The sequence below is a fragment of the Bidens hawaiensis genome, unplaced genomic scaffold (genome assembly GCF_021521415.1).
Source record: "Bidens hawaiensis isolate Kalapana, Puna unplaced genomic scaffold, B.hawaiensis_p1.1 tig00018162_1, whole genome shotgun sequence".
In the NCBI taxonomy this organism is placed as follows: Eukaryota; Viridiplantae; Streptophyta; class Magnoliopsida; order Asterales; family Asteraceae; genus Bidens; species Bidens hawaiensis.
Window position 1 is genome coordinate 161,431 of NW_027492750.1, and position 15,536 is coordinate 176,966.

Genomic DNA, 15,536 nt, shown 5'->3' on the forward strand with positions numbered 1-15,536 from the left:
ACAAACGTAATATAAAAAACACATTTAGATTGAATCTCATGTTGGAACTAGAATGTCTTTATCTTCACTCCTACACTCAAATGCAACAATTACAAGTGCAAACACCACCATAATCACACTAACAAACCATCTCCCAACTAAACCACCCCTTCCACCGCGGCCACCACTCTTCACGGCCACCACACTTCCATCCCTCATCAAATCCATATTCTTTCCATCACATTCTTCAAATCCCTTCACCAAAAACTTCGTACTAAATTCACTTTTCGAATCAACATCAAAACATTCACCATGAATAACATTATCATCCTCCGAACCAACCTCGGACTCCTCAAACAATCTTCTTCCAATCAACAGACCATCACAATGTCCCGAATCCAAAACATCATATTCTCCAAAACCCTTTAACAAAAACTCCATACCAACTTCACTCTTTTCATCAACATCAAAACATAAACCTTGGCATCCATTATTATTATTATCCTGGGAACCCACCTCGGATTCTTCAAACAATCTTCTTCCAACTAACACACCATCAAAATCAAGTGCAGCCTCATGATCACGGTGTACTAAATTAGGGGACCACTCATTGTTCTGTAACAATGACATAAGTTCTTTAGGTGAATCGGTGTACGGCTGAATAATATTATGGTCGGCGGTGATGGTGGTGGAGCTCCGGCGAGTGGATCTGGAGATTGATTGCTTGATGGAATCCCATTCCAATTCAAGGGTTTTGAATTGTTTTTGAAGTGGGTCAAGATTAGAGAAGCCTGGTTTCATGGGATTTGATTGATTGATATTTGTGAAGTGATTTCAGTTTGAAATTTGATTGTTTGATGAAACGACAACGGTTTTCCGCAGTTATGAAAGTCGAATGAATAGGGGGTTTCGTTAGTTGGGTTTGGAAGTGTTTTGTTATTTTGGGTTTTGGGTATGATGGGTATCCTATACTATATATAATAAGTTAATAACTATTTTTGTAAAGTAAATATTGTTTAACTTATAGAATTTGGTAAAGATTTAAACAACTCATAGTTTTAACTTTTAACAGAATAATGTTAAACATGGTTGTCATTTTTTTTTAATTACTAACTACTAACTTTGACTGTCGGTTTTACAATATATGTCATTAATTTCACCAACTCATGTAACATAAAACTATCTAATACTATCAGCCTGTGCGCTGAGGTGAGAACAAGGTAGGAGCTCGGTCGATATCGATTCATTTTGTTACGATAATGGTATGGTATCTACATACGCTATAACAACCAAAAAGAAAGCCACAACCAATGCGCTAGAATAAAATGGTTATGTTTGAAGCGAGACATTTCTTAAGACATTTTATTCCTCTTGTGAAAAAAAATAAAAATAAATAATGATGTGTAATTTGCCTAAAGTGCTACAAGTACATCCTCAATCCTCCCCCTACTTGAGACTCGTTGTTTTCAGTGAGGCTTGCTCGATCATTGTAAAAAGACACAAAATAAGAGTGACGGTGATATTGTTTATGACATTTGGAACATCATATCAAGTTATTAACTAGTGATGTATGCTTTGCTCAAAGGAGCTTGAACTTTGATTTTGGCCGACTGGTTATTATACCAAACTAGTATGTTTTAATGTGAAGTTCTCTTTTCATTCATACTTAATATCTTCAAAACATATTGTATTTTACATCTCTCATGACCTAGTATTTTTATCATAGTGATTTGAAATCCGCATATGATGTGATACTAATTATCTCTGTCTAAGGAAACTTATTAGTTATGTACTCGAAATTGATAGTTACTAAATAGCTAAGGAAATATCCTAATAGCAGTTTTAAGTTGTAAGAGTAGCCTGTAGCCCTTGTTTTAAGTACAAAGAAGTATCAAATTAGAAATACAATTTTCAAAATTTTACTTGTTAGCATTATACTATATGGCTAGCTATATGCTATATTTTTATTTGTTCAATTCTTTTTTGTTAAATTTCTTTCACAATCTAATTACTCCTAATTATACACCATTGTTCATTATGGTACTTGAGACCCCCACCTTCTTTTTTTTAAACGACGAATTTCTTGTATTTAGGCTACCGCGCTCTCCAAATTTGAAGAGCCTTGATGTCCCTACTCTGGCCAGTTCTGAATGCATCATTTTAAACATATAAATACCTTGCAATAGTCACCTCTGTGCAATTAATATTATACTCAATTATTTATGGGTATTATAAGTTATGAGGAAAAGTTAATGTATAAATTAAATTAACGTGCTAACTGTAAGAATCAAGTAGTGTAATTATGTAATTACATTGTAGTGTAATTATGTAATTACATATACTATGTTGTCGACCAAACGATGAAAGTTGGGAGTATTTAAATCCAATAACCCTAATTCTTATTATAAGTATTAGTTAATTATATTATATAATAGTAATATAGAAAACACATACATAGTCTATAAAGTTAAAGTTGATTAGATAAAGTGTTGTAGAAATTGCTTCGTGTGAACCACTAGTTCATTGAATGTGATATATAACAATCCAAGTGAAAGACATTTATTTGCATTTTTAAGTGTTCTCTATACTTGTTCGATGCTAATTGACCCACTTGTAATATCATTGATGAATTTTCGTCTTGGCTACAAATTACAAAGATAAAATGATAAATTACGGTGTAGAGTTATTGAAAACGTTTCTAGTCATAAAAGGACGTTTGATCGGTTGAATTTTGTCCCTTATAGCTAAAGACTAAATACTTCTTAAATTTGCATAAATTATATATAAAACTCGGCAATACGGGCAAGCCGTAAAATGGGTTGAGTCAAAGGTAAATACAAGACATTCCAAAAAGTGTCGAACGGGTACTTGCCAAAACAAAATTTTAGACTAAAACAAGTTTTTAGAAAGAAAGCGGGTCCGGGTTGTGATGCGTGTGGCTGAAGTCACGATAGGGTTGTGGCGGTACAATGTGGCTAGGTGGCGGCATTGGGCATGGCAATATGACAATGTGCTTGTGGCTGTTGGTCTCAGTGGTGACCGTATATGATAGCGACAACGATGTGGTGATTTCAAAACCGGACCTAATTATAAAACCGTCACTTTATCCGTTCTATTGCCTTGACTTATCTTAAAAACCAAATTATATCGTAAATAGTTTTAAAACTTATTTGTGCATATACTGTAAAACAAAATATATACAATTTATCTTTAGTTTTTTACGCAACGTAATGAACCGAATTCTCATCGCGTCCTCATAGTAGCTCACGGGTTGAACCGCACTGGTTAAAATTCAAAAACAGAAAAACCATTAAACTAAGGGTAAAATTTGTCACTTTGAAAGTAAAATATTATTCTTACTATTAATCTTAGCCTATATACATTTTAAATACACGTCACTGATATATCTACTTCGGTTAACTTGTAGCATTCTATACGAAAAATCTCTCATCAACAACACATCCTCATGACAACATCTTCCTCTCAACAGTTGCATGCTTACACTCTTAAATACCAACTTCTCAATCCCCATATTCACCCACCACATCACCACCATGTCTTACCCAACAACCGTTGTAACACCGCCGCCTTCGGTCGACGACATAGACATCGTCATCCCCACCATTCGAAGCCTTGATTTCCTTGAGCAGTGGAGACCTTTCTTCCAGCCTTACCATCTTATTATTGTTCAAGATGGCGATCCGTCCATAAATATTCAAGTACCCGAAGGATACGATTATGAACTCTACAACCACAATGATATTGAGCGGATCCTTGGCCCTAAAGCCAGCTGCATTTCGTTCAAGGATGGCGCGTGTCGTTGCTTTGGGTTCCTTGTTTCCAAGAAGAAGTACATCTTCACCATTGACGACGACTGCTTCGTAAGCCTAATTTCTGTTAACTTATATACTTATATGTTAACCATGTGTTGTACAATTATTATATGCATGAATGTTGATTTATGTTGTTTTGTTGAAATGAAGGTTGCTAAGGATCCAAGTGGAAAAGAGATCAATGCATTGGCACAACACATTCACAACTTGTCAACACCATCAACACCTTTCTTTTTCAACACATTATACGACCCGTATCGTGAAGGTGCTGATTTCGTGAGGGGGTACCCCTTCAGTTTAAGGGAAGGTGTCGCCACCGCCATTTTTCATGGCCTTTGGCTCAATGTTCCTGATTATGATGCCCCAACTCAACTCGTCAAGCCTCGTGAACGCAACACTAGGTCCAGCCGGTCGATTTTCACTACAAGTCACAAGAATTTATATGTTTTTATTTCTAGATATGTACTCAATGTGATTGATATCTCGGAAATTTTGTAGGTATGTGGATGCTGTCATGACCATCCCAAAAGGGACCCTTTTCCCTATGTGTGCGATGAACCTTGCTTTCGATAGGGAACTCATCGGGCCCGCCATGTATTTCGGGCTCATGGGAGACGGTCATCCTATTGGTCGGTATGATGATATGTGGGCCGGCTGGTGCGCTAAGGTATTTTAGTGTTTCATTGAGTTGGCAATGGGCCGGGTCGAGTCTGTCAGAACGTTTAACTTTTTGTTTGTGCTGAATTGGGTTAGAAAAAATGGGCTTGTGGACCTGGCCCATTAAAACCGTTACGTAAATAACCTATTTGGGCCCGTATGTTGTAGGTGACATGTGACCATTTGGGGCTAGGAGTGAAAACAGGGTTACCATATCTTTCTCATAGCAAAGCAAGCAACCCATTTGTCAACTTAAAGAAATAATTCAAGGGCCTATTCTGGCAGGAAGACATGATTCCATTTTTCCAAAATGTCACCCTCCCAAAAGAATGCACAACCGCGCAAGGATGCTACCTCGAGCTCTCAAAGCTTGCCAAGGAGAAACTTGTCCCGATTGATCCTTACTTTGGGAAGCTTAGTGATGCCATGGTTACTTGGATTGATGCATGGAATGAGCTTAACCCTCCAGCTGATGGTGCAGCTGCGGTCAGGGTCGAGCCTTTTAAACCCAAGTAGACGTGTACTCGAGTAATGTCTACTTGCATTAGCTTGCTATTTTAAGTTTCCTTTGGTGTTATAAGTATATAATTTGTCGTCGTGAGCTTTATCGGGTATATTTACCAAGTTTATTAGAGTGATATAACTTATACTTGTATCTATAAATATATGATCTTATATATTGTAATTTTGGTGGTGTTCCGTGTTCGAATATATGCCTTACAACTTTTAAAGGGTTTATATGATTTTGAACAAAACAGTAGGGGTGTTCTTAAAGCATTTGAAATCGATCTAACCAATGAAACCGAAGTTAATTCTATGGTTTGCTGACATTTAAATTACCTAAAAATCGATGCACGGCCTGTTTAACCTGATATATCCAACCCGTAATCTGATTTAACTGACCCAGTTAGCCTGTTAGCGCAAACCGCTAAACCATTTAGCGCAAAAGTATCTTTTATAAATAAGTACTCTTTTTATAGACAATTTGTATGCTTTTTATTCTGAAAGGTAATGAATATTGTTAACTAGTGTAGCAGTTGTTTTTATTTCTATTAATTGCGATGCAAACACGCCTTAACTTATGAGATTAGTTGAGTAGGCTTGCCTATCCTGCTTGGCTTCGCTATCGCTGATCTTGACTTGTGTTGCATTTGTCCAATTGCTTTAACAGATGTGTTACCTCCTGGTTCCCGCTTGCCCAGTCCAAAAACTAAGTGGCTGTTTGGTAGCCTCTTAATGACTATTAAGAGACCACCAAATAGCCCCTAAGGAACTACTTTACCCAAGAAATGTGTTAAAAAAATGGAAAGATCGGAACATGGGAATAGCTTGGTTAGATCAAACAACTTTTGTGTAATAAAACAATTGTAAACAACTTTTGTGTAATAAAACAATTGTAAACAAACTTTTTTTTTGTATCGTACGAGTGGTGTTGGGAATATTATAATTTTTTGTACCATAACTACCCAAACCGATACTGATCGAACCGTACATGTATTCTTTTTCATTATCAACAACCGTCAATATATTAATAACACCCGCACGCTGCAACGGGCAGGGTACAAAAACTCGTTCACATACAATTTACATGTTTTCTAAAACATCACATCCGGTTTTCCATATGCTTTCCAAAAAGATGTAAACTTATTTATACACATCTGCGTGTCGGTTGAACTAGTACACGCCCACAAGCCTATGTTTACCTAACGTGTCGAATCGTTTTCCAGTCTATTTCCTGGATCGGTTTGGCTTTATTCACATTATGTTTTGTTTCGGCTTTCTTTGTTTTCTTTCTTGGTTTAGAAATAACACTTTCTGGAATAACTTTCTTCATTTCTTTAACTTCCTTTATTTCCAGGTCTTGTTCATGTGGCTCAGGAACGCTTTCTTGATCAAATTCCATAACTTTCCTTATTTCCAGGCTTGGTTCAGGAACAATCTCGGGATCAATTTCTGTAACTTTGTTTATTTTCATGTCGGGTTTGGGAACACTTTCTTGATCACATTTTATAACTTTCTTTACCTCCAGGCTCAGTTCAGGAGCGCATTCTGGATTAAGTTTCAGAGAACTGAACCCGTGAAGATAGACTGTAAGCAGGAAGATTCCAACAGCTAATAGGAGTAGCAAATGGGTCCATAGCAGCATAGTAGAACCCTGCATTATATATGCATAGTGGGTCTAATTCGTCAAATGGTCAAACTAAAGGATTTAGATAAAAAGGAAACGGGTCTGTAGAATGCATAAAACCTCCTAAATCAATTAATTAAACAAAACTTGGATTTTTTAGTGATGATATAGGTTATGTAATCATATTTAGCATGTTATTTATCTATTAAGATTATAAAAAAGTTGATGTATGGGTTGGCCCAAACCGACCCAGCCCGTTCCAACGCATACCTAAAAAAATACAGGTTTGGCCCACTACCAAACTTGATTATTTTCCTGTCTAATCAGCATCATTGCTGAAGTAAAAACACATAGAAACCAGTTGTATGTGCAAGAGAAACAAAAGGTACTATAATTTTTATTATTAGAGTAATTTAGTCAGATGGTCTGCGTGGTTTGCACGGATTTCACCTTTCTTCCCTGGGATTAACAGACTACAAATAGGGTCCTTACTGTTTGCGAGATTCTCACGCTTTTCGTCTTGATTGGATGTAAGTTAAGATTTTCTGTTAAATTATTTAAAGTGGCCATTTTATATATTTGTTACTTTAAATACATATATTTTTAAAATTACATGGGCCCACAAAGAGTTTTAGGCTTTTTTGTTTTTTATATTAAGGGGCATTTTGGTCACTTTACACACTTAAGAGAAAAACTTAACTGACATCCTTTCCAAGTGTAACGATCTAACAAACAATCGGGACAATATCCAAACTTTATGAATCCTAGGAATGAAAGATGAAATTAGTGCAAACTACGAGAGCCATCCATGTAATTAGTTTCTTATTATTATCATTATTTTTACTACTATTATTATCATTGCAGACTCTTACCTTGTTAATTGCGGGTCGGGATTTGCAGGGAAGATTTCTGTCTGCATGTTCAAGAGCATACCGTACCAAGTCAACAATGGTCAAGTCTGTTGTGGGTTCACAGTTATCTGAAATCACAAAGAGCATTGACCAGTCAACTCATTATCAAGCTAGAACACTAACAGAAATGACTATGAAATCTTCACCTGGAATATCAAATGTTTGTTTACTTGGATGAACACCAAGAGCAAGTCCTAAATAAACACGAATGCGCGCACGCTCAGAGATTGGAAGTAGATCTCCACGTGTAATTGCAATAACCGGTTTATGATCTGAAACGTTGACCATGAAGGTAGTTGAAAATTATCTAAATATAGGTCTGTAAATGAACCAAACGTCCAATGAACTGTTCGGCGGGAAGTTCGTTCATGTTTGTTTATTTAATAAGCAAACGAACATGAAAATTTTTTTTTATTCATTTAGTTCAATGAACGGAAATGAATACATGTCTCGTTCGTTCATTTAAGTTCATGAGTGTTGGTTTACGCTCATTTAAATTCATTTATGTATGTTTGTTTAAGTTCGTTCATTTATATGCTCATTAAACATTTAGATCCACTACAAATTAATCTGGTATTTTGAAATTTTAATATCACTTATTACAACTTGGTCAACTTTTATTAATTTTTCAGCCCAACAAATTATTGTACACGTGTAATTTTGACTGGTGTTCGCTTAGTTACGTTTGCTTATGTTCGTGAAGGGTTCTCTTATATTATTAACGAACGAATATAAACGAACACGAGCACACCCATTTTCTTTATGAACGAATGAACACGAACACGAAAACCTTGTCCGTGTTCGATCATTTGTTTGGCTAAAGTTAAATGAACGAACATGAACATGCTCCGTTCGTGTTTGCGTGGTTCGTTTACAGGCCTGTCCAAATATAATAGAACAAGTGTGTTAATATTACATGTCATGGTACCTTTAAAAGACAAAAATGGTGAACTGAAAGCCTCAGTAACCATATGCATGTATTGTGTGTCGGCTCCACTGCTCTCCATACATTTCAAAACCGAAAGCCCGTTGACCACAAATATAACAAAGTCAACTCGCCTTCTTTCATAACTCGGGAGTTTATCTTGGCGAGCTTTACACTTCATTCTGGCTCGTAAATTTGTCCTATCCGTGGCACTAACATAAAAAATGTCATTAATAATAAGTATAGCAAGAAAGAGCTATGTTTAGGGTAATCAACTTTCAAAACTTAAATATAGATATAAAAAGTGACAAAATAAACTCAAACAACATTAACATACAATTTTTTTTTATAAAAAACTTTAGTTATTAAGAGTTCCTTCAAGTTCTTAAATAATTTAAGAGTTCTGTAATGATACTCACCCTATATAATAGAAGTTAAATGGGTTGGTTTGGTTTACACAGCCGGTTCCAAGTACCAAACCAGACCAAACTGTCAATCGAGCAAACTGCCAAAACAGAACCGTGAGATTTCAAACCGGCTGAATTGCTTCTGCTTGTTAGGTTTGGTCGGTTTCAACAGTTTATAACTATGGGTGTGAATGGGTCAGTTTGGGGCTCAAACCAAACAAACAACCGAAAATTTAGTTTTTGGGTTTTCAAAAACCGATCAGTTTCAGTTTTTCAAGTTTAACAATGGCTTCAGTTCGGTTTTGGGGTGGGTTCGGTTATGTAGGTTATTTTGGCTACAGTCATTACGTCATTTCCTACACAATTTACATAAACAACCTTTTCACAAATTCTCCATTGCGGACGCCTTTTGTCATCCATTGCTTAATGATCTCCAAATTTTCACACAAATCGCTTGAAAATCCACGCGTGTCATATAAACAGAAAGAAGTCGAGTTTCTTGGTACCATATACTCCTGGAGGAAACACGTGCCATCCCAAATGGATGAATTATCTAAAACAATCAAGATTATTAAACTCTTACCAATAACAAAAAGTACTGCAGGTACACTTAGGCCTGTAAACAAACTGAACGTTCAGTGAACTGCCGTTCGGCGGGAATTTCGTTTATGTTCGTCAATTTAATAAACGAACGAACATGAACAAAAAATTTGTGTTCCTTCAATTAGACAAACAAACATGAATGCATGTTTTGTTCGCTCATTTATGTTCATGAATGCTTCGTTTATTTATGTTCATTTACATATTAATAGAAAATAATTAAATATTATCTGAATGAGCCGTCTACTTAATGGCTTTATATTTGTTTGTTTGCATTTATGTTCGTTTGTGTTCATTTACGTTTGTTCATATATGTTCCTTTATCCTCATTTATCTTTGTTCGATGTTGTTCATTAATGTTTGTTCGATATTGTTCTTTTAGATTTTAAACAAACGAGAACACATGTATACAAATATTTGTCTGATTAAGTGTTTGTGTTCATGTTCATTTAAAGTTAAATGAACGAACACGAACAAGCCCTTGTTCGTGTTCGTTTGGCTCGTTTACAGGCCTAAGTACACTTAACAACAATGGACTAATCACGTACATGTAACCTGGGCTCTTTCTGGTGCAAACTTGTCATCTTCAAACACCCGTGTAATTCTGTTAACAAGACTACTTTTACCAGATCCTTTCGGGCCAATTATTAGAAGAGTGGTCGTTTTTGGCACGTTGTAGTCACTCATGGTCACGCCACCTACGTTTTCGACCCATGATCCCGGTGTATAGCTGGGAAACATACAAATTTTTCATATATGCTACATTGTAACCTTATACACAAATATTTGTAGAAAAAAAGTACAAACTGATAACGGCATAATCATTAGTACAACTGTAAAGTAATGCTGTGAACAAGATAAAAAGTAATTATGATTATATACAAAAGGGATATGGATATGGTGTTGGTACACCATTTGGTTATCCACACACCCTACGTAATACGAATGGAACCCCACGTTAAAGAGTGTGTGGATAGACCAATTCATTAAAATTCCTTAATCTGTGTGTAGGGTTACAGCTGCCTGAATTAAGAAATTATGGAAATAGGAAAAGAAAACCTCAAAAGTTTAGTTTTAATATTATGGAGCTCCATGTTGTCAACTCGATCCATCAAATCATCGTAGTCACTGGTAATCCGGCTTTCATCTGCTTCGATTTTCAAGGTTTCATAGTCATCTTCGATGGTGGAAACCCCTGTATCGCCGCCCATTAGTTGCCACAACCACTAAGAGTTGAAAATAATAATATATATAGTAAATCAATTGTTGTTTGTGTTCGTGTGAGCAAGATCAACTTAAGTCTTAAGTCCATAAAGCTAACGCGACGACTGGTTCGTGAAGATAATCTAAGCGCCAACAAAGCAGTCGGCCTGACGGTTGCATTCATGTCTATGTCGGGCCGACTAGATCGCGAAAACGCCGACTAGATCACAACCGACTAGATCATGTTGTTAAAAAACCATTTTAAAATGATAATCTAGTCGTCCCATTGTATTTGTATCATAATCTAGTTGTCTTTTTATTTTATTTTTATTCTTTTGTATCATGATCTAGTCGGCATGTTCACGATATAGTCGTCCCTAACTTTTTATAATGCCTTTTCAAAATCTCATTTTATATAATCTAGTCGTCCAACATAATTTGCTATGGGCCGTGTTTTTCAACAACGTGATCTAATCAGTTGTGATCTAGTCGGCACGTTCATGATCTAATCCGCCCGACATAGACACGAATGCAATTGTCAGGCCGACTGCTCTCTTGGCGCTTAGATCGTCTTCATGAACCAGTCGTCATGTCAGCTTTATGAACACGCATTCGCTTTTCATTGGCTCTACAAACTAGTCGTCTTGGATTATCAAAAAGTCGTCCCGCCTATTTCGTAATGGACATTTTGGGAATTCTTTGTAAAAGATGCCATTTTCTAAAATGGTTAATATGGGAATTTTCCCTAACTTTTACTGCCTGAAAATTCGTTAAATTGTTGTTTACTACTATGCCCTTAGGTGTGCATGCTAACTCACAATGGAAACCATAATTTACACGCGTTCACTTCGATTGATCAATCAGCAATCTCGTGTGCTTTTGTGGCGATTAAGGAACTCTTGGTCATCCTTCCCACTGAATTCGAGCCCTACCTAATATTTCACAGTTCTCATCTACGAGATCGAAGTCATAGGCTACGATTTATCAGATTGGATTCGCTCTTGTGGTTCAGCTATGTGCTATCGGATTTCCAGGATGAATGCAGGCCTTGGTCGAAGATTCTTGTGTCGTGTAAGTCTTTCAATCCTCAAACTTCTGCTGTTACTTCAGATAATTAGGGTTGGTGATCATTTTTTATGCTGATTTTGGATGATATAGTTTTAGGATTTAAGGTTGTTATATGTTTGAATTCGGTTAATATTTTAGGGCAGGTTGCAAGTTGTAATTTGTTATTGTTGAATGTCTGAATTTGATTGATTTTTTAATTTCATTACATGGGAGTTATATATAAGGGTGGCAAAACAAACCCAAATGGGTTGTTTTGGGTCAATTTGGATAACTTTTAAAATTGAGATGTGTCAGGATAGATTAAAAGAATTTTACAAGAGGGTCAAGATGGGTTGGAAAAATACTAGTGACTTTTGGTTATAGGTTAGAATGAGTTTGCTTATGGGTTAGAATGGACTAAAACAAGCTTTATCCAATTTTATTTCAAACAAAACCCACGGAACCGAATAGAAACCGAGAAATCGAAACCGAAATCATTGAAACCGAACATATACCGAAACTGACTGAAATGAAAAAAAAAAAAAAAAAACAAAACCGAAGCGAAAAAAAACTGAAAAAACCGAACCTGAACAGAGAAAAAACCAAGTTTTTTTTATGAACGAGGAAGACCGGGGAAACGTTTTAGTTATTTTACTTTTTGCGTTTTCGATTTATATTTTGAGTTATTATTTTTTTATTAATTTTTTTGAATATTTTTTTGAGGGGTTTTTGAAACCCTTTATATTTTAACATTTACTTGGTTCAAGATGAATTAACTTTATCCATCTTGACCCATACCCATCCTAAACCGAATAAAACCGAGAAATCGAAACCGAACAAAAACCGAATAGATACCGAAACGAAAAAAAAGCAAAAATGAACAAAAAAAAAACCAAACCTGAACCGACATGAAACCGAGGTTTTTTTTTAATGAACGAGGACGACGTGAGAGACATTTTTGTTATTTTAGTTTTTGCGTTTTTGATTTATATTTTGAGTTATTATTTTTTTATTAAAATTTTTGAAAATTTTTTTGAGGGGTTTTTGAAACCCTTTGCATTTTAACCTTTACTTGGGTCAAGATGGATTAACTTTACCCATCTTGACCTATACCCATCCTAATCCTCTATTTTAAAAATCCATCCTGACTCATACCCATCCTAACCCATCACCCAAATTCAACCTAACCCAACCCACTCATATTGCCACCTCTAGTTATATATGGATGGCTAAGGTGAGCTAATACTCTCACATGTCCTAGATATGAAAGGATAATCTCTGCTTTGGTCAGAACTGTCAACAAAAAAAGACGAATTTGCAAGAATTCTAGAGGTGGCAATATGAGTGGGTTGCCATCATCCTAACCCATCACCCAAATTCAACCCAACCCAACCCAACCCAACCCAACCCACTCATATTGCCACCTCTAGTTATATATGGATGGCTAAGGTGAGCTAATACTCTCACATGTCCTAGATATGAAAGGATAATCCCTGCTTTGGTCAGAACTGTCAACAAAAAAAGACGAATTTGCACGAATCAAGGCTACGAAAGTCACAAAATTGAAGATTGTGTTAGAAATTAGTTGTACGGTCTTTGTTGTTTATGTACTTAGCTTTTGAGTAGTCATGTAGTTCGTAACTATCTTATAAGCTTCTATTTCTCGTGGTCCAATGTGTTCACTATCTTATACTAGATTAACAATTTTTTGTTGAGTCACAACTTTTATTTTATATTTAGGCAGCCATGTAGTAACCAATGCTGTTGAGGCCAGATCGGTTCGGCCGTCGGACCGGTATTCAGTTTATTGACTAGTTCGGTTCTATGCAGTTCGCTCGGTTTTTAGAGAACCGGACGGACCGAACTGGTCAGACCGGCCGACCGGAAAACCAACCGGTTGAACCGGTTTTACTATTAAAAAGTATTTTTTTTTTGAAAAAAATTATTTTTAGCTCTAACCGCCATTTTTTAGACAAAAATTGTTCAACCGGTCGGATCAGTGAACCGGTTACCCATCCGGTTCACTGTCCGATCCGGTTATGAAAACATTAGTAGTAACCATCTTGAAGTTGGTAATGTTGAAAAGGACGTCGGTCCAAGGTAAGGTTAGATACAAGGGAGACAAAAATGAGAAGTGTGAGAAGGATTTGCGACCACACAAAAAACCCCTTAAAAATAAATTCAAAAAAACTAATAAAATAATCATAACTCAAGATATAAATAAAAAACAATAAAAAATTAAAAAACTAAAATGTTTCTCCCATCATTCATGTTCAAAAAAAAAAAGGAAAAGACACAATGGCGAGATCAAAGACACAATGACGAAAATGAATAAAAGACACAATTATAACTAAAAAATGACACAATAGATCACAAAATATAACACAATGCCTAACAAAATATAACACAATGTTGAGTAATATAACACAATATTAAGAAAAAAAACACAATGTTAAGAAAAAAGACACAATCAATGTTGAAATAAATACAAAACACAATAATAAACAAAAGGACACAATGATATTTTTTACTCAACATTGTGTTTTTTTTAGAACGAGAAAGACGGTGGAAACATTTTTGTGTTTTTATTATTATTATTTTTTTAATTAAATTTTGAGTTATGAATTTTTCTTAATTTTTCATTATTTTTTTAGGGTTTTTTTTTTTGCTATAAATCCTTCTCATCCTTCTCATTTTTGTCCTCCTTTGTAAAATAACTTGACCCCGTCGGTCCATTGCAAAGAAAAAATAATAGATGCCTTTTTTATAGTGCAAGAAAAAGAAGCCGTGGAAATGAACATACCAAATACATACGGGAAGAACAATATAAGAAGGAGGCGGTGGTTGATTATGACCATGATGTATTAAAAGACTTGGGATTATGATATTCCCGCAAATAATGTGGTATTTCAGTACCATCATTCATATGAACACAAGCATGATTTAGATTCATATGAACACAAGCATGATTTAGATTCAGAATGATCAAATGATGAATGTCATTGGAAATAAGTCTGTATTTGACTTATTTATATTGTTTGACTTTAGTATGTTGTTTATTTTTTTTTTTGTTTTATAATGTTTCACGTCTAAAATGACTTTAATAAATGCTCAGTTCCCTTTGTTACTTTTGACGTCAGTTTTGTAGATTAATAGTCAAACAAAGTATAAAATAAATAAAAGGTAACCAGTCGAGTGGCATGCATAACATCACCAAGTCAAACAGTCAAACAAAGTCTAACATCAACTTGTAATCATATGATCAGGAAGCCACCCATCCAGCTTTTTCCTTACCCATTGAGCATTTCCTTCTTTTTGTTACCTGCGAATCGAGGCTATGACAAGCGACTATGTTTATACAGCAGAGAACAGGGTCACAAGATCAGGAATTGCAAACTTAAGTAACAAGATGAATCCACCATGTTAATGTGACTTGCAATTAACATTGGAATTCAAGATCAAGGAACCGCTACTGGCTATGTTGACGAACACATAGCCCCTGGAAATTTGGTATGTCAATCCTTGTTATAAAAATCATCTTGCCCATAATTTAAACCAGTTCGACAAAATTAAAAATTCATACGAGTTTGAAACACGAACAGAGAAGACCGAGATTCTTTTCATTCGTGGTGTTGGGCAAGTGAGTTTGAGTTTAAATGTAAAAACATTAACATTTCAGAGTGTATTTTACATTCCTGAATTTGATTATAAAAATGTCTTAAGCCTAGAGCAATTAAGGATACACGGGTTTAAGGCTGAGTTTGAAGGAAGTAAATGTATCATTTGAGAAAGAGAATTCAATCAGGAGGATGATAAGGAATATGAAGATCTCAAAAGATCATATCT

The 15,536-nt window shown here is 35.5% G+C and overlaps 1 protein-coding gene and 1 pseudogene across 2 annotated transcripts; one reads left to right on the forward strand and one right to left on the reverse strand.

Moving 5' to 3' along the window:
• Positions 1-3,533: 3,533 nt before the first annotated feature.
• Positions 3,534-4,995, forward strand: LOC143555574 (UDP-arabinopyranose mutase 1-like; annotated as a pseudogene). Its single transcript, XR_013139223.1, has 4 exons — positions 3,534-3,860; positions 3,963-4,213; positions 4,311-4,479; positions 4,638-4,995. The product of XR_013139223.1 is annotated as a UDP-arabinopyranose mutase 1-like (transcript).
• Positions 4,996-6,017: 1,022 nt separating this feature from the next.
• LOC143555575 (uncharacterized) lies at positions 6,018-10,652 on the reverse strand. The gene is made up of 7 exons (XM_077045103.1): positions 10,500-10,652; positions 9,989-10,170; positions 9,219-9,393; positions 8,437-8,645; positions 7,655-7,780; positions 7,470-7,576; positions 6,018-6,624 (listed from the first exon to the last, which is right to left on the reverse strand). Exons 1-7 carry the CDS (start codon positions 10,649-10,651, stop codon positions 6,169-6,171), a joined length of 1,407 nt encoding a protein of 468 aa, XP_076901218.1. The 5' UTR covers position 10,652; the 3' UTR covers positions 6,018-6,168.
• Between the last annotated feature and the right edge of the window lie 4,884 nt (positions 10,653-15,536).